This window comes from Nelusetta ayraudi, unplaced genomic scaffold (genome assembly GCF_046127955.1).
Source record: "Nelusetta ayraudi isolate G7.1 ecotype Tasmania unplaced genomic scaffold, CSIRO-AGI_Nayr_v1 ptg000063l, whole genome shotgun sequence".
Taxonomy (NCBI): Eukaryota; Metazoa; Chordata; class Actinopteri; order Tetraodontiformes; family Monacanthidae; genus Nelusetta; species Nelusetta ayraudi.
Genome location: NW_027466113.1, coordinates 2,641,924 through 2,662,181, shown reverse-complemented (window position 1 = coordinate 2,662,181; position 20,258 = coordinate 2,641,924). Strand labels below are relative to the sequence as shown.

Genomic DNA, 20,258 nt, shown 5'->3' with positions numbered 1-20,258 from the left:
GCTTCCTATCCAATCACAGGGCGTGCACGTGTGAAGTTCAGCGTAAAGCCAGCGAGCTAGTCTCGGCATCGCAGGCTCGAGATCTGATTGGCTATCGCAACTGACAGCAGTGCGTTCACTTACAGCGCACAGGAGCCTGCAATGTTAATTCTGAAGGCCTCAGGCAGATTTCTTGGAACCTGACAACACAATAATAATAATAATTGGATTAAAACTCTACTGTGTTCTACAACAATGGAAGCAGCGGCACCTTGTGGATATTATATGAAGTGAAAAGAACAGACTGTACTTTTCCAAGTATGCTTAGGCCAGCAGAGACGGCTTTGGTGGCTCTGACGGGCCAAACATAGGATTTGTATCTTCATCTGTCTGCTAGGTTTGTCCCAGCAGCAACTCACGTTTCCACTGCTCTTCTTGCAGCTGTTTGAGTTCCTGGGGCCAGAGGGCTTAGAGATGATCTCCACTCTCCTCCAGCACAGGACGGCCATCGTGAGCTCCCTCCTCGCCGGCCCTGCTGACAGGCCTTCTTACCCATCAGGTGGGATGTTTCTTTCATTACATGAACTCCTCTATCTATGTCGTTTATTTCCACATTTTCCATTTATTTATCCATTTATCTGCTTGTTTTAGATAAATACCTGCTATACAATGCTCAAAAATAGTTACTTTAGTGATACCCAGGACCGAGTTCCTGTTGACATCTGCTAGCCGCTAACGACATGAGTTTGAGGGCACTAGTTGCAATACTGACTGTGTAAGTTGTAACGCAAGGGTAGCTCTTTGGTTTTAAAAAATGCCATCAGCTTGGTAGCCGTGCCTGTGTGCTTCTTCATAATTGTAAAGCCAGAGTATTCATGGTGTTCATTTCAATTATTCATATAACTATAATGGATACTTCCAGTGAGATAATGAACTATGTGACAAAGCATCTCCAATTGTTCTTTTTGAACATTACAGTGGGTCTACTGCACTCCAGTGACATCCACTGTCAAAAGTTTGTCAAATTTAGCTTGATTTATTATATTACTATTGGTAAAATCTTAACATACTTCCCATAAATACAGTAATAAAAGTGTATACTTGCCGCACGTTAACAGTCATTTGGTCTTTCTACCCTTGAAACGTTTCTCATGTACCGGTATATAAGAATTTACATGGAGCAACAAGGGTCTTAACAACGACTACCTTTAATCCTGGCTTTCCTTAAACATTTTACACACTGGACCTTTCACGCAGCTTGAAAGAGTTGAAGGGGGTCCAGCCCGATACGAGCAAGGTGTTCCTCACAAAGTGGTAGATAACATTGAATTAGTTGGGCCCACTGTAGGGCTATAATGATAAATTGTTCTCATACTTGGATCAAATTCCAAATTGTTTCTTTAGAACTGCGTGTCCTGAGCATGCAGTGATGCCCCACTTGCATAGTTATTGCTGATGAATATCAGTAATACTGTATAATGTAGTGTTTTTTTTATGATTTTGTACTGCCTTGTGTACATTGTTGCTACTGTCAAAGCCAGTTGCTCATAGCTAATGACATTGATTTTGTGTGGTGGGTCTGTTTTTTTTTCAGACCTCTAATTTACTTAACATTGAGTTGCACAAAAGCTGCCATTCACTGATGCGCTGACTTGTTTTCCCTTTGAACCACCGTCTGCTATTGTGAGCCAGGATTGTGTATTGACCCTGTTCCCTTTGAGTTACAGTATAATATGTCTCCTCCTGTTCTTTCAAAAAAAAAAAAAAAATGCTGAAAACAGCACTGAAGGGAAAATATTGGTGAAAGGGTAAAGAGATGATGGGACTTCTTTTTTTTTCCCCCATTGCCAAAGCTCACTTCTGATCCATATGCAAGGTAGACATCAAAGAGCAGCTGAAGATGAGATGAGACGGCTCGCGCCTTGTCAGAATAATCCCCCAGAAACTATTTAAAGTCACATTAACTCATCCCTCGCACTATTTTAGAATTCACAAATTCTAAAAATAGAAGTTGAATCTGGGTCGCCGGTCCGTCAACAAACGAATTCGTGTGGAATCGTTTTGCTGTCTCTTCATTTTAATTGTTTGAATTACACACCTCAATTCACATGCAATACTGTGACCATTGGTGTTCCTGTTTGGAAGGGAAGCCACTAAACATGTCCAGGTTCAGAAGGAAAATGACAGGGGGGGGGGACTGGGAGTGAATGTAGAATTAAGATGAATCATTTAATTTGATATATTATGAAATAAGAATTAAAAAATAAACTAGATAGAGACTTGGTTCAAACCTCAATTTCATTGAATTGGAATATTATTCCTAAGTGTTACCTATGTGTTTGCCCTGAGGGTCTTGGTTTATTTATTTTTTTATTCATGTATTGATTCATTAATCTATTAGAACTATGCTGACATTCACAGCCGTTCCTGCTCATCATCATGGCCAGATATGCAAATGCATTTAAAAAAAAAAAAAAAAAGTAATTTCTGAGAACGATTTTGATAAATAGAAATTAGTTTCCGGTTAAAGCCAAAGGTCTCAGCTCCCAAATGTTTTTTTTGGGGAATTGCGTTTTAAACCTATTCGTCAATGTTCATTTAGTCGACAATGACAAATCTGTCAAGTTTTTCCCCACCTTTTTTTTTTTTTGTCTTTAGCTGGCCTCAAGTCTTGGTGTGTGAAATTTCTTTTTTGCATATTTTCTATCTCTTCTAACATCATTGTGCCATTAACGTGTCATTAGTGTTGCAAACCGAGGAATCAAACAGGGTTTTGTATTGCAGTGAGAGCCTCTACAAAGCCGTGTTGGGCCTGATGAGGGTGTATCACCGTTTCCTCTTCTCGTAAGGCTACATTCACAAATTACGTTTTTTTATTTGCGATTTTCTGTTCGTTTTTTTTTGTTTTGTTTTTGCATATAACTGCAGCCCATGCACAGCCAAGATTTGAAGAATCAATGTGTAATGCCGTTCGACCTGTGTGGTGAGACTGCAATCGTGGCAACAGGTGCATCCTGAGCATTTGATCCTTGACACGATGACTTGGAAAGAACAGCAGTGATGCAATTTTGAAGCTTCCATTCCACAGTTGTGCCTGACCTCTCACTTGCTCCAGCGCAGCGTTTCTCAACTGGCGGGTCACGACCCAAAAGTGGGTCATGGAGCTATTATTAAATGGCTCCATATGATTCTGACTCGATGAAGGCGTTCTGTATTGTTGCGTTGTTTTTCTATTTTTGCGTAATAGATTTGTGTGCCGCGGAATAAATTTGGGTCACGGCTTCACGACAAGGAAAAATAAAAATGTTGTTGAGAACCGCTGCGCAAGTAGATTGAAATAAAGCATCTCAAAGTCAAATAAAAGCGACGGTTCTATTTCGCGCCGATACTTTGCGTTAGACCTCGTGGTGTTTTTATTTTCCCCATGATGGAACTTCTTGATCAGTATTAAAACGTGTACTTTCCGGACAGCTTTTGAGATTAGCGTTGCCTTGACAACGGCGGGGTTAAAAGAGGCTGATTTAATTTTCCACTATTTGCATGCCATCAGGAAGAGTGGGATTTAGTGGGAATGCCTGTCTCTTGCTGATTAGCTTTTAAATTGCCGTTTGCAGCCTCGTCCTTGCATGTTTATCAAGACGGGGATTCTCCCAGTGGCTCCTCTCCATATTTCAATGGCAAAATGCATACAGTTGTGTAATGAATTTTGCGACTGTATACTGATTAACGAGCCTTCGCGCCAAAAGTCCACGTCAGTTGATACATTTTAGGCAAATGACAACCAAACAACCCACTGCCTTTTGTCGTCTTCCTCGCCTTCACGTCGTCGTCGTCTCTTATGTTGCCTCCTCCTCCCCCCGCCCCCCACCCGTGTTATGCATCTTTTTCGTGTGTTGTTTATGAAAAATAGGCTTTTCTCTCAAGCTGTTCTATGTTTTGACAATCCTTTCTCAAACATAAAAGTCATATAACTGAATTAGGATCAATGCGTCCCCCTAACATATATGATTATTGGCATTATTCTCTTGTACAGTAACAGATACATGACTATTACTAGCATTTTATTTTATAAAATAAAAGCACTCATATTTATATATACCTTATGAAAAGACACAATGAACCTCATTCAGTTAGACACGTGACTATTTTGAAATGTTATTTCTGTACCTTGACATGTTTTGACGGTAACCTCTGTCTTCCTCAGAAGCTCCTTCTGACCTCTGTGTCATCATGTGTTATCAAAGAAACATGCTAATAATAGACGCCATATAATTATCACACAGTTAAAAAAAAAAAAAAAAAGAGCCGTTAGACGAAGAGACGGAGCAAATGATCAATGTCTTTGTCTGGCTCTTTTGCGGAGCAGCATCGACACAAGCAGGGAGGCAGCGGCCTGGTTGGCACCAGCACCGCCATCTGACACAGCAGAGGGGCCCCCTGTTGGGCGCTTGTGTTAGCGCGTGGCAAACGTCTTCGCCGGGGGCCATTAAGCACATTTCTTTTGGGAGTGTAACCCCCCCCCCCAAAAAAAAAGCAACTATATCCAAATCAGTTTCGTAGCCGGTGATGCACTGTGACAAATGGCTGTGTCACAAGTGTAACAGAGGAATTGATGCCAGCGTTGGATTTTCAGACGGTCTCCTCGGGGCCGTGATCGGAGGAGAGGCTTTTCTCTGCCACTCAAGTGCGAGCGGAGCTTTGCTGCTGCCGCTGCGACGGCTCACACTGACGACGAGTCTGTGGTTGGAGGCGCTCGGCCGTCATCCCCCTTGTTTGAAGTTTGACAGCATGGACAATATCTTTGGCTAATCAGATTCCTTTCTGAGAAATATAACAATGCAGTCTTTCTATAATGTGTTTTTCTTGTGTGAAAAAATACAAATATAAAATGTTTGAACAAGCCTTTGGTTGAAATCAAAACACACATTAGCATAAAGTTGCCAGAGGATTATACTCTGCTTTTTATTCAGTGTTTGTTTTGACTTTAAGATTACAGATATATTTCATAAAAATATTTGTATTGATCTTGGGAAAGATTCTTTTTTTTTTTTAAACGTTTGTATTTGTGACTTCTCAATGCAGTTACACCCAGTTAAACTGGATGACCAATTTGAATCGCTGTCAAGCAAACACATTTAGGCTCATTGTTATTTATTTACCCCTGACTTTAATAAGACAAAACAGTCTTATTGTCATTTGTACCCAGCCTGCAATGTTGGTGGGTCGGCGCTTTTGAAAAAAAATCTTCCCTACACATTTAAGTGATGGATGGATGAAAAGAGGACAACACAATGTACAAAGTGCCTTTGTGTAACAAAGGACTCATTTTCAGATTTTCTGCAACATGTTTTTATTTTCGCACCTGAAATAATATTTTTTTTTTGTTAGTTGAATAACTTGACAATCAGTTCCCAAAGCGCACAGGCAACTCTTTAGCTTTACATAGGCTGTCAGTGGTGTGCGTGAGTATGTTTTTTGTTTTTTTTTGTCTTTAGCCCCAGGTGCTTTGTGCTCCAGGGAAAGTTAAACGGCCTCAAGAACCAGTCGTTGCTCGTCTTGCAGTGACAGCTCTGCAAAACATACAGGGCGGGTCATTCTTCACGCTGTGCTGCACTCTCTCAGATACCTCATTAGTGTTGCCGCTCTGTAAATTGTGGAGGAACTTATGTGCGAGTGCATTGAACAAATACGCATGTACGTTTGTGAGGATGAGATTACGAGTTGCGTATTTTAACTGAATAACAACAACAAAAAAAGTTGTATTGAACCAGAGATGGAGGAACGTTTCTGAATTGGCATATTACTAACCAGTCTTGCCACATGGACTCTAGTAGAATAAATACACAACAGGGATATTGAGGCATGATGAAGTGTACAGAGATCATTTCGATATCTGTGTACAGTAGGCTAGCAAATTAGAATGGACTGGTTCATTTCTCCCAACAGAAGCAATAAAGTGGCCATAACATAGATTAAAAGCTAAGAAACACATATATACATTTTGAAATTACAGTTCACGATATGTTGTATAGGACTGTTTCCGTTCAAAGGAAAAGGTTTTGTTGTTTTTCGTAAATAACAAACTGTCCTTTTAAAGCTGCCATCGGCTTCAATCTAGTTGATGAAAATCATACACACGTTTCAGTCACCAGCTTCCTTTTTTTTTTTTTTTTTTTTTTTACACGTGTGCACGAGAACAACCTTTTTAAACTATTTTGTCAACATACATAATGTGTCTCGACAACGCTCATCACGCTGATTGTTGCGCGGCGATTGCCTGTGGAAATGAGAATCCTGGAGATTTGGAGGCAATCACTGTTAGACACACATAATAAGGTGCTATAGCGGCCGGAGAGAAGGCTCGTAAAAAAGATGTGGAATGGTTTAGACAAAAGAAATGGTGCATAGGATCTCGCAGAGAGAAAGAAAAAAAAAAGTGGCGGGGAGGGTGAGAGCGAGTGCGGTAATGGGTGGGTGGGTGCGGAGCGGGGGGTAAGAGTGACTGAAGAGGTGGGTTCGGGGGGCCTGGGGGGGGCGACGCTAGAACTAGAACTAGAGGGGAAGGGCGGCTGTGCGGCAGTTGAGCTGCCAGACGAGATAAAGAAGAAATCATTCAGTCAATCAGTCCAGGCGGCGGTGCAATCATCAGATCTCATCTGTTTTCAAGGGCCATTCTGCTTTTTATTGAGCTGTTGTGCCTCAAACAGGGCCACTGCAATGGGGAACATTAACCCGTGCGACGCCGCACGCGCCCGCCGCTAGCTAGCGCTGCAATTCGGAGCTGAGATGTGAGAAGGACTGCTGTGACGCGGCACGACTCGCAAACCGTTTAACGTACACAATGTTCAGAATGTGCAGCCTACATGTTGAACGCGCTCTTTGCTGTTTTCCGAGTAAAATAGCCTGGTTTTCTTGTTTTTCTTTTTTTCACGGAAAGCGCACAGAAAGCCACTCTAGGCACTCTAGCAAAAAGAATTGAGAACGTAACTAACGTGAAATTATTGTGTTATTTCGAGAAAGTTTTACGTTTTTTTCCTTATTCTTTACCGAATAATTTTCACATAACGTGAAGCTATCACGTTATTTCGTAAACATTTCATGCTTTAATGTGATAAATTTTCATGTAATAACTTGACACTATCATGCTATTTCGTGAACGTTTCACATTTTTACGTGATCATTTTCACATTATAATGTGAAACTATCACGTTATTGTGAGAAAGTTTCACATTTTTACACGATAACTTTCACGTTATTACATGAAACTACGCTTGGTAAAAGCGTAACGTTCTTATGTGATAAATTTTACGTTTTTACGTGAAACCATCTCGTTATTTCGTAAAAGTTTCACGTTATTACGCGATAAATTTTTCCGTTTTACGTGAAACTATCACCTTATTTCGTAAAAGTTTCACGTTTTTACATGATAATTTTCGCTCTTAGGTGATCATTTTCAAGTTTCACGCCAACAAATCGCAGTGGCACTTCCACATTTTGGCGAAGGAGCCAGAGCTCAATGGAAAACATGCCAGTTCAGCCAGAGACACATGAGAAGACCGTCTAGTAGATGTTGTCTAGAGATGATGCAATTACTGTATGTTGTTGCTGCTTCAAATCTGAACTGTTGCCTTTCATGTCAGGAAACGTTATCACGTTACTGAGAAGAAAAACGGAGAAAAACAAAATGAAATAGATAAATCATAAGGAACGAGGTTGGGAAGTGTAAAATGGTAAAAAAGAAAAAAAAAGACATCTACGCTGAGATCTTTGCTGAGGTTGGAGGATGTTGCGTTGCCGTATTTTAAATATGGATCAAATAAATGTTTAATCAAGGTGGTTATAGATATTACAGTTTTATGAAGCTGTCACTCAGAACGCTGCTCAAATGCAATCAGGTCAACATGTATGTTCACCGGACTCCACACGTGTACACTGCATCCGGAAAGTATTCCCAGCTCTTCATATTTACCACATTTTGCTATGTGACAGCCTTATTTCAGAATTGATTAAATCTATTTTTTACCCTCAAAATTCTACACACAACATCCCATAATGACAATGCATTTTTCTTTCTTTTTTCAAATGTATTGAACTAAACTACATGGACATAAGTGTTTACAGCCTTTGATCAATACAATGTACATTCGCCTGTAGTAGCAATTACATTAAGCCTCAAGACTTTCCTAATATGGTGGCTTTTTTGGGCTTTGGCGCCACCTGTCAAGCGTCAGCGCTCAGACATTTTCAGATCTCTCCGGAGATGTTCAGTCGAAAGAAGAAAAAGAGAAGAGCGGCAAAATACTTTCTGGATGCATATAGTATATACAGTACATGTGGCGATGCAAATTCTGCACTTATGGCTGCTGGCGGGCGGGGAGGGAGTTCAATTCACCAGCCTAAATTTCACATTTGTGATGAAGAGGCCTGATTAGTGATCCAGAATGAAACATTGAGCAGCCATGAATACTTCACAACGAAGGCTCCCTGCGATGTGAAGCGTTAAGTGTTGCATGTGGATGAAAAAAAAAGAGAGGCTGTCATGAAAGGGCAGCAAATGAGAGGTTCCACACATGGTACCAAAACTACATACATGTTATATACAAACAAATTGGGCTTCCATCCTCACTTCCTGTAACAATCTGAAGAGGCTCTTTCGATGACTTTTTTTCTCCAACACCTTTCTTGTAAGAAATGCACATTTTCTAAATTTTAATATTTTACCAATAAAGTTCTAGTTTTTTTCATTCTTCTCCACGGCTACAACCTCCTCTCCTCTGTTTGACCTTCTCTTACTTCCCACAGTATTTAACTGGTTGATTGACTTCAACTCACTGTGTAATACTTTGTACTTTTTTCCTCAATGTGTATATCCTCAAGATATATTTGAAACTCTGTCTCTCTCTCACGTGTTAGCCCTCCGAGAAGCCAGTGGTGAAATGACCAAGCCCGCGTACGGGTGCCAGGTGACCATCCAGTCAGAGCAGGAGAAGCAAATGATGAAGATGTACCGCAGGGAGGAGAAGAGGGAGAGGAAACGAGGCAAAGGAACCGACGACATCGACTCCTTTGACGCTGGACTGCCCTTTGACCCCAGAGAGATGAAATTCCAGAGGTATGTTATTCCTTCCACTGCCTTTGTAAACTTTTTCTTTGTCCTTTTTTTCCCCCCCAGTTTTTCTCATTTTATCCTGCCCCTTTTCTGAACTTTGGCTACGACAGCAACAAAGTGATAAGGTTCTTTATTTCTAAGACAGATCGGCCTTCCTAAAAACTAAAAACAAAGAGGAAAACACAGCGACGGCACAGCAACCCACACCTTTTTTTTTGTAGAGAATACTTCCTAAATGACCGATATTATTAAAATTTTCAAGTCTTTATTTTTCATGAAATCATTTGTAACATCCTCACATAATTACACACGTGTTCACAAGCACTGGTTACAACCCGGATCTCTAGTAGCATTTAGAGGATTGGGGGGAGGAGCTAGGGAGGGGTCATCCACACTGAGGATGACAACCCACCCAGTATGTATACATTAGGGTGGTGATAACTGTGCATGAAATTCAGCTTTTTATGGGCGCCATATTCAGATTCACATCTTTCTGCAGATCTGTCTGTTTTTTGTTTTTTTTTTAAATTTGCCATATTTGCTACTTTTTCTGCTTGTTATTTTTTCTGCATGTGTTGACTCTTCCCCCCCCCCCCCCCCCCCCCTCCCCCCAACCTCCACTTGTACAGAGAGCACGCCCTGTTGACGGCACGGCGGGACCCGATCCTGACCAGGGAGAGGGTGTATGAACCCGTGCGCTACCCCAACGTGTTCGACAGCTATGCAGAGGCAACCAAAACCCCATCATTTGTTGGGGGAACCAAGGTGAGGGACAAATTGACCTGTGTGTGTTGTTTTTTTTTTTTCCTGTAGATTGGAATGTGTCTGGTAAATTGGTTACGTTTTATCTTGACAGTTAGTTGTCAATTATCCTTTTTTCACTTTTCAGTCAGTTAATTACATATGCGTTAGACGTTGCACTTGCACGCGCCAGCATTCACCGATCACCGCAGGCCGAGACAGATTTCACATCTGTCTGCCTGAATTTGATGCATGTGTAGGAAATGTCCTCTGCGTGATGTGAACTGATATTGTAACAGCAAGATGTTCTCCACAGATTGTGTTAAAAAAAAAGACGAGTTCCAATGGAAAGAAGCTGAATTAACGTACAAGAAAGAGATTCGTTTGCTCTTCTCTCAAATATTTGGTTCATTAAGACGGACAATTTGTGTTTGTGCACTATTGGCATGAGCAATAACGTAACTTGACAGGAGTGTTTGTTGATGTCGACACATGAACGTGAACGTCCAATTTTGAAAGTTGTTTGTCAGCCCGCCAGTGTAAATGGGGCTTTACCGAATGAAATCATGTCAAATGCTTACGATGAAAATATGAAATGTTATTTCATATCCGCATTTACTGGGTTTTGTAATGCATTTGTAATTTATTCACTACCGTGTAGTTCTATAGTTCCAAGTAATCTTTTTTTTTTCCAATCTTTTTTTTAATTTTTTTGTCCAGAATTTGGCCCTTGTATGAATTAGTTCAGCAGAGCTATTTGTTTATACGTGCACTTCCTATCCCTAAAGTATTTTTTGCAAACACATTGCTTAATTCTATTGATGTTGTAGTAAATGGTGTTGAAGCACCTTTATGAGACAGCAGCTAGATCGCTGTGATGGTTACACATTTCCTTTCACAGTAAATACTCAGCAAAATGGCTGTTATTTTGTTATGTAATTACTATTTTTATCCATGATGTAGTTCAGTGCTCCACAAAACCATAGAAAACGGTTCACTGCAGGGGAACCGCTGATTCGCCGTGGCTCTGTTTCACAGCAAAGCCTATATCGGCTATTTCTTGAGAACATGTAGGATATGGCAACAGAACCATGACCATGACACTTTAGGAATCGCAAACCAACAAACAAACAAGTCAAGTTAAAATATAAAATTGACTTTTTGCTCATTTTCGCGCTAGAATCAACAAACACCGAATCTTCCTCTTAGTCAGTTTCTCGGTTTTCTCTCCATAGTTTAAGATCATTTGTGAGTTTGTTTGTTTGTGCTTTTTAATCGATGTCTGTGTTTGTGTTCCTTGAAGATGCTGCTGCCAGAGGGAATCCACAGAGAGAACACCAAGATGTATGAGGAGGTGGAGATACCGCCCAACGAGCCCATGCCCATCGGCTTCGAGGAGAAGCCCATCTACATCGCTGAGCTCGATGAGGTAGGAGCCCGAGTGAGTGAGTGAGTGAGAGAGTGAGTGAGAGAGTGAACTAGGGCTGCAATTTACGATCATTTTTGTTGTCGACTAATCTATCAATTCGTCACGATTGCCTTCTTTATTTTCACCACCTATTTCGGACTTCTGTCTAATCTCACTTGCTTAAATCTTCACACCTGTTTTGTACTGTTACTACACTCTGACGGCATGCATTTTTTTTAAAACGAATACATCAAAATAATGGCGCACAAAGCTCTGACACAGTTGTTTTATTTTCCAGCGTAAAATTACATAGATATATTAATTCACGATTTAAAGGTTCTATGCAATGTTTATCACAGTTAGAAAAGGATTTCTTACTACTTAAATATCAATGCCCTAAGTAACAGAGTTGATAACTTGACAAGTGAAAAGTGTTACCAGTTGTACAATAATAAAACTACGTGGTGTCAGGAATGTTCTCGGCGCTTCTCCAATCCGTCCCTGCCCTTTGCTTTTTACAAGTGCCTTTTTTTTTTTTTTCACAAGCTGCGAAACATATTTTTATTGAAACATATTCTCGCCAGTCAGCCAGCCAAAACTATCGCGCTCGTGTCAAAGCAGTGAGCCAAATGCTTTGCAAGTATCATATTTTTATTTCCTCCCTGTTTTGCAACTTTTAAACACGTGTGCGGTCACTCCGCCGCACCGAGCGGAGATCGTTTAGACGCCGAGTTCCAGGCTGCTTGTGTCAATGTTTTCCTGTCTTTTCAGAAAGATGCCAGATAAATCGCATTTTCTGCATTTTTCTGCATGCATTTTATTTAGTGTTGTATATTTTCATTGGCAGTTATGTACAACAAACTAACAATGACATTCATATATTATGATAAGCCATTACACATAGTGTGAGAAATACAAGGATGCCGATGAAGCACCTACCTGTGTGTAAACAATGAGGCTAGCTAGCTACCTAGCTAGCTAGCGTGTTCCCCTGCGCTGCTGGGAGGGAGTTGTCAGTTCCCTGAATAGTCGCTTGTGGGTTGTGCTCCGCCGGAGTGAGCAGCAGGGGCAGGGCTGGAGGGGTGTGGGGGGGTTGTGACTATAATGGCCTTTGAGTGATGTTTGGCCCTAATCGAGGTTCTGTAGTTCTCGCCCCCGCTGTCAGCTGGCACAATGAGCCGTCAGTCTCGCTGGCAGCTTGACAGACAAACCTACACTTATGTCAGAGCATACATCCTCCCCGCCCCCCTCCCACCCCCACCTCTGGACACACACTACCGAGCCAGCACTGGGCTGCACCGGTGTTCTTTCGCATAGAAATGGAGAAATGGCCCGTAGATAGATAGATAGATAGATAGAAAGGTAGATGCATACATACATACATACATACATAGTACATACGTACATACATACATACACACATACTTTATTGATCTCCAGGAAAAATTTGCATTTACAGAAGCTTTAAAAGGGAACTAGTGTAATCAAAATAGGCAAAATAGGCAAAAATAACATTAAAATTAAATGGATATATATAGTTGCAGTTCATAATGACAGCGTATGCACGCTGAGAGAGAGAGAGAGAGAGAGAGAGAGAGAGAGAGAGAGAGAGAGAGAGAGAGAGAGAGAGAGAGAGAGAGAGAGAGAGAGAGAGAGAGAGAGAGAGAGAGAGAGAGGGAGAGGGAGAGGTGTATGTGATAAAGTGTGCGTGTTGTGCGTGCTTAATAAGCCGGGGGGGGGGGGGCTCCTCCCAACAAGTACCTTCTCTAAACGGCTCTACTGCCACCCAGGTTGTTTTTTTGTGTTGTTATTTTGTTCATCATTGTGTCATTTAAAGAAGGGAACGTTGTGAAAAGTCACCTGGTCATCTGTTGACTCCACTTCACCAGCCAATGTGGCCTTTGGCTGGTGAAGTGAGCTACACTCTGTTGCTGTGTCTCAATTCAGGGTCTGCAGGGTCTGGTAAAGATACTTCATATAAATTTAAGTATTGAAATTTCACATAAAATATGCAGTTTTAACATCGGGTTTTTATTTATTTGAATATCGAACGACAAAGTTAGATGGCGAACCAATGGTAGCTTGATGCTATAAAAACGTCACTTCCGGGGTTGGCCAGCAGGACGGAACGGCGGTGACGCAACAAGGAAATACGCCGAAGGCTAGACCGTCCCGTGTGGTTACCGGGGAGGCGGGGTTCGGTCCGTCCTTCTAGGCTGGGTCCTCGAAGAAAGCTTCCTTCAGACGGAGGACACTCGGTTTGAAGGTTGCAGACCCTGAATTGAGACACAGCATGTGTAACCGTCCACCTCTTTACAACTTCCTGTCATTCAGGCTAATAAACATCTTTGTAAGCGTTTGCAGCTGTGCGTGCGTGCGTGTGCGTGCGTGCGTGTGTGCGTGTGTGTGCGTGTGTGTGTGTGTGTGCGTGTGTGTGCGTGTGTATGTGTGCGTGTGTGTGTGTGCGTGTGTGTGCGTGTGTGTGTGTCAGTGTTTGTTAAATGCAAGTACGTCCATGTTTGCGCTGCCATGGCAAAATGATAAATGGCTGCTTTAATCACTTCTGCACTGTCGCGTCTTCTTTCCCCCAATACGTTTCACTGACTAGTGTTTCTGTACGTGCATCTGTGTCTGTTGTCATGACGGCATTTAAGATGTGTCAATTTGGGCGCTCATCTATATTCACGTAGTAAAAACCAGTGCTTGTAAAGCTAAAAACAAAAGAAAAAAAGAGATGAACTCAGTGCAAGTCAAACCTTTTGAAAAGGAAAACTATAATAAATGAAAAAAGAAAGAAAACCAACACAACATAATGACCTAGAATCACTTTATTTTTTTGCTCTGTCGTCTTAGTTTATGTTACACTGGGTGCTCTGCGTTGTATTTCCGCTGCATCGCATCTCTGGTCAATCAGAGGCCTCTGCGGCTGAGAAACTCCTCACAACTTATCATGTTTGAGTGGGGTACACCCACATAAAACAGGCACTTTATTTATTTTACGCTGGACTTTGGAAGAAGAGGTCATGAAACTTTGCCAAAGAACACATTAGATTGTCATTTGAGTATTTTTTTTTTTTTTAATGAAATGATCTACAGTGGCACAAAAAATCTTCAGTGCAAAGACAGAGCAGAAATATAAATTGCCTTTGGATTTTTGCTTCTGTTATTAAATCATATCATACAATTATATTATATTATATTATATTATATTATATTATATTATATTATATCATATTATATTATTTTATGATGTCATGTGATCTTTTCGGAATCATTGAATTAATTGTCGGTCTAGCGACGCTGGCTTTCCGGCGGAGATGCACTCTAAAATGCAGCCAGTGGGCGTTCACAGATGGTGAGGTAGCAAGTGGACACGCTGCGCTCTTCCAGAACACAAATGCATCCAGTGTAATCACTCACTCTGCTACGGAGATGCTACCGGACTGTTAAACAGTCCGTGTTGTATCGCTTTAAATTTCCTTCATCGCTCCTGTAACGCGGGCAAACAATGAGGAGAGAATAGCAGGCAGCTTTTAAGCAATCAGATAATCCCTTTAATCCCTGTGGATTAAACATTGTGTCTGTGTTTTTTTGAGAGGGACAGCGTGTATTTCCTTCGTATCACTTGTAAATGTAACTATAAAGCAAAGGCAGAAAGCAGATATCCACCCATCTTGTGTCGCTTCTCGTACCCTTGCACTGTACTCTAGAGTTGCAGGGGGTGCTGGAGCCAATCCCAGCTGTCTCTGGGCAAGGCGGGGTTTGGAAGTCAGTGTAGCAGGGCCACATAAAAAGCTAGACAACCATTCGTACTCGCACAAACATCCCACTGCCAATTTAGAGTTCCCCATTGGCCTCAAGTGCAGTTATGACTTCTTGGGTTGTTGGGGTACTTGGGTTTCATAAAATGAAGGCATTTTTTGGAAATAGAGTTGTATTCTGTACCCTAGAGTAGGTGAATATCGTGTGAATACCGACTGCAATGATTTTATTGTATTGTAGTTCATAAACATATGTTCTACAAGGCATTCAGGCATTGCTATATTGTCAAACAAAGCATGTTCTAATAAGAACCTTGAAGGTAAATTGTCTGGTTTCATCTTTATCTTCTTCTCTTCTCTCTTTTTCTGTAAGGCTCATTTTTCCTTTACTGAAGCGCCGCATGCAAATTCTAATAAGTCCTCACAGGAAGAGCTTTGAAAGGCAAGTCGAACGACGACTCGTTGAGACTGCCGCCCCCATTTACACTGCCAGAGTGCTGATTGTCATTTATTGAATGCTTGTAATGAAAAACAGGGCTTTGTGAACCTTAGTATGTCTTTAATAGCTCAGTGAAAGATCAAAAGTGGTGGATTTATGAGGGTGCTTTTTAACTAATGAATCAGCGTCCAGGCAGACTGCACTCTGCACTCGGTAAAAGCCTTACTAACTCTTCTGAATAAACATGTCACTCAATGTGTTGTCGCGGAGAGGAAGTGCAACCGTTAAGCAATATTACCCCAAACAGACACCAATAGATGCTCAAAACCTGAAAAGTACTTTTACTCTTTTGTGAGGCCACAGCCCTTTGGCTGGAAGACGTGCAACCTTTCTCATCTTGTGGGCACAATGGCTAACTCCAAAGGTCCAATGTGTAATATATGGCTTGATTTATGATTTTTTTCTATACTGGTAAAAGGTTAATATACTGCCGTAAATTAATAAACGTGTATAATCGCGGTACAATAAAAGTAAGCCACCTTGCGCCGCCATATTTCTAAGGAAGCCCGGTGTGGACAATCCAGCCGCCTGACAGCGTGTCGTAATTAGTTTGACTGCTCATCTCCTCAAATAAACCAACGAAGAAGAAGGCGGACGAGGTATCCAGGTTTGTGTACGCAGGCCACCATAGTTCACTGGCAAGCTCGGGAGAGGGAGGGTGAGCAAAAGAGCACTGAAATCTAAAATGTAACCACTTGATGTTGATGTTTCTTCTTCAAAATCTCCAAATATTACACACTGGACCTTTAAGGCTCAATCTCAATTCTTATTTTGACTCCTGATGAGTGGTTGGTTGCCTCGAAACAAGAAAGTTGTGAATTTGACTCCAAGGACTGGTGTCTTTAGAGTTTTGAGAATTGAGAGTAATTTGAAAATTCTAAATTGTCAGTATGCGTGAGCTCTGCTGATTGTTGTGAGTGCATGGCCTCATCTGCCTCGTGTAAACCCCAGCTGTGGCTCGCGCACAAGCAGCGAGAGAAAATGGATGCGAGTCAGAACTACACGTTGCATGCACTGCATGTTATTTATGCTTTGCTCATTAACCAAATGTGGAGATAACTCCTGGCTAAGTTTTCCAGTCTGCTGCACACGTTGGGGCTGTGATGAGTTTGTCAAGTCAGTGCAAGTCAGCGCCAAGCTCCCAAGAAGTTGGTGGACGTGAGTCTGCAGTAAAAGACGAGGCAAGGAGTGGAGTGGCAAGATAAATTCTACTGGATAATGCATGAAAAGGTGGATGCACCATCTGCAGGAGACGAGGCACTGGCTGAATAGATTAACGAAAGGGTCCGTCGGTTTTAGCGTGTCTGCTTTTACAGAGCGCAGTGGTTTATCGGAGCACCCATCTGTAATTACTGTAACCCGGCAGCAACGTCGCCACGAGGTGACATTGCCGGCAAATCTATAAAAATGTTATTTAACACGGCAATTCACTGTCCACTGCCAGTGGACTACATGGGCAATGACTTTGCACATGCATCAGAGTACCTCTTCTTAATTAATTTACACTGCAGTTAAAGGGGGGCATTGGCGTAGTTTCCCATTTTGGGATCAATAAAGTACATCTATTCCATTTTAAGTACATGTATTCTATTTAAGTCACAGATACGTTGCTGCTGTGTTCATTTAATGTGCATCATTTCAGGGTATTTAATTTGACAATGACCTTTATTTAAAAAGAAAAAGTTAAATAAAAGCAATGATAATTTAATGTGAGCTTAAGTCCAACACACGTCTTTCCTAAGTGTTGATGCTCTGGGCTTTTAGCTTAAGAGCTCCAGTTTTATCAGAAGTTGATGGTGTTTAATTGTTAAAAGAAACAAAGAGCGTAATGAAGCGCACATACCTGCAATCGCCATTCTGTGTCACGGCGTCTTATGGGATGATGGGATTTGTAAAGAGACATCTCTGCTCCAATTCTATGTCTTAAGTGTTTTGCTGTTAGCAACTGGCTCCACTGGAAATGGAGACGTGTGATAGCACTACTACTTGTGACAGAAACAAAATCTCCAATGAAGCTTTTTTTTTTTTTTTTTCCTTTTCAAGACAGGTATTCACTTATATGTATATATATACACACATATATAATGTGTGTGTATATTAATATGTGCCTCATTCCAGTAGGTAAAATATACACCCTTTCAAACAAATAAATAAATAAACCCACTGATTCCCCTGACTGTTGACAACTTCCTGTGGAGGAAGTGGAGTGTGACTATGTACAGATCGGCTAAGATGTGCTGAAACTGAACAGCCCTCCATCCATAATTAATCCACCTTAATTGCATTTCCTAATCCAGTTTAGATGTGGTTCCCTCACAGCGCAGAGCTGCCGCGCCGTGTGTTTTTCCCAGACATGCTAAACAGAGTCCTCAAGTCAAGTCAAGTCAAGTCAAGGGTTCCTAAAAGCAGTGGGGGGGTGTTCCCAAACTTTTCCACAACATGGCCCCCCAAAACAGCACTAGCTTCTGGCCAGGAACCCCCTTCACAGACAATGTTAAAAGATATGTAAAGCAACATCAACTTTAAGAATATTTTTTGTTAACACACTTGGTATTAAGTGGTATTGGTGTACCCCTAGTATTAAAGATAATATTTAATCGTGGTGATTAAACAATAATTATATATTTGATAATTTTTCATTATTTGATTATTATATTTGACCCGCGAGGCAATACAATATCACTGCTAGAGCTGGCCCGATGTTATGATACACCACATGTACCGCTAATACTACAAATCCCAGAATGCTCTGCTGGTATTTTCGTGCGTCAATCGGGACAGGACAGGATTGATTGAGTAAGTTTGAAATCTTGGCCCCTCTGGCCCCCTGTACTTGAGTTTGACACCCCCCCGGTCCAAAGTGACGCGCGACTTTGTTTTTGACCAAACGTGACGCTCTTGGATGATGCAGGACAGGTTTTGCTATTTGTTTGCACTTAGTTTTCTTGATGCCCCTTCGACAGGCGCTTATGGGCGCAATTGATGGATGGCTCCACTTTGCTATCTTCACGGCCCTCTTCTACTTCTTCTTCTTCTTCTTCTTCTTCTTCTTCTTCTTCTTCTTCTTCTTCTCCTTCTTCTCCCTGCTGCTGCTGCTCTATGTGGAAATGAGGAGGCCGCCTCCTGTTTTAAAACGTTCATCTCACTCCCGACAAACTCCACCATGCATCTGGTGTGCATGTGTGCACTCAGCGTGCATGTGGATCCTTGTGTGGATTGGCTCTGGGATTTATGGTTTGTGTGCGTGCATGTGTGCGTGTGCGTAGGTGGGTGTGTTTGGCCAGGTCATTTAGTACTCTGAATGCAGGCTTGGAGCGGGCTGATAAGCCTTTTGCAAAAACTGGCAATTAAAAGTTGATCAGGCTGTCAATTCAAATGGAATGAAATGGAACCAGAAAGTAATTAAAAGGATGGCATGAAAATGACAACAATTATATCTCTTAGCTTCCCATTACCAATGCACAGAGGAATGTAATTAGTTTAGGAGCTTATACTGTGACTCATATACAGTAGTAAACACACAATAACAAAAAAAAAAGAAAAAAGATAATTATTAAAATAGAATAGCTCATTCTTGCATTCTTGCGGAATGACCACAGTATTTTCGGCGATTAATCCTCCAGGTAGGAAGCCATAAATATAGACAACACTGGTGTCCAATTAGTGTATTTTAAGTGGCTGTTGGATTGGCAGAATATTCCCAGTCCTCCCGCTTGCCCATATGGCCGTAGGCTGTGTATCCACTGTGTTAATGAGACTGTCAGCTCCCATCCCACTCAGCGACGTCTCAAGATGGCCCCAGTACGTGCACACACGCACACACGCACACAAACACACACACACCATATAGTGCCTGTGTGCGCAGGCAGGAAGCACAAGTTAACTCGCACGTTTGAGCCTAATCCATAAATATTGACTCACACTTCCTTTTTTTTTTTGTTGCAACACACAGCCAGAGATGTTCACAGGGGCTGAATTTAATTCAATTCAATTTAGCTGCACATCTTCATGGTGGCGTATGAAGCACTCGGTTCTAAGTATCATATCAAGTTCTCTTTAATTATCAGAAGTGTCGGGGGGGCAGTGGAAGCAATGGGCAAATGGGGTTATGATATAACCAGTGGCTCACTAGTAACCGTAGGGCAGTTGCAATAGCACAGTATTATAGTAGACAATAGTGATGCTATGTCAGTAGTAATTGCAGCAGCAGGTGCTGAACAGCCCATGCAAGTGGCTGCTGCTCCAAAGCCGGGGCTCCGTGGCTCCAAGAGGGCAAGAGGGACCCGTGAAGGTGACGGAGCAGAGAAACTCCTGCAGGGATAAGAATCGTGAATTGGCAACAGCAGCGGATCAAAAGTGTTTCCTGATGGTGGGAGCGAGAGAAGCTCAGCGGTATTGTGGGGGAACGAAGCCGATTGTGCACCGTTCATTATTTCATTATTTCCTGAACAGATTGTAGTGTAATTCAAGGATAGTAAACAAGATGTACTATACCAGCATTATATATATATATGTATGTATATATATATATATATATATATATATACATGTATATATATATATATATATATATATATATATATATATATATATATATATATATATATATATATATACATGTATATATATATATTCATTATAGCCCACTATCTATCATATCTAATAGTGGATAGTAGATAGTGGGCTCGCGTTATGATTTTTGTCTAGTAAATTTTGGGGCCGTGACTTCATGATAAGGGAAAGAAACAATGTGGGTCTGGA

At 41.4% G+C, this 20,258-nt stretch overlaps 1 protein-coding gene across 1 annotated transcript in view; it reads left to right on the top strand.

Annotated features, from left to right (window-relative positions):
* ascc3 (activating signal cointegrator 1 complex subunit 3) overlaps window positions 1-20,258 on the top strand; it is a 95,002-nt gene that overhangs the window by 7,366 nt on the left and 67,378 nt on the right. The window contains exons 5-8 of the mRNA XM_076040741.1: window positions 421-538; window positions 8,893-9,091; window positions 9,718-9,853; window positions 11,133-11,258. Coding sequence (XP_075896856.1) covers window positions 421-538; window positions 8,893-9,091; window positions 9,718-9,853; window positions 11,133-11,258 — 579 coding nt within the window. The remainder of the gene's footprint in view (window positions 1-420; window positions 539-8,892; window positions 9,092-9,717; window positions 9,854-11,132; window positions 11,259-20,258) is intronic.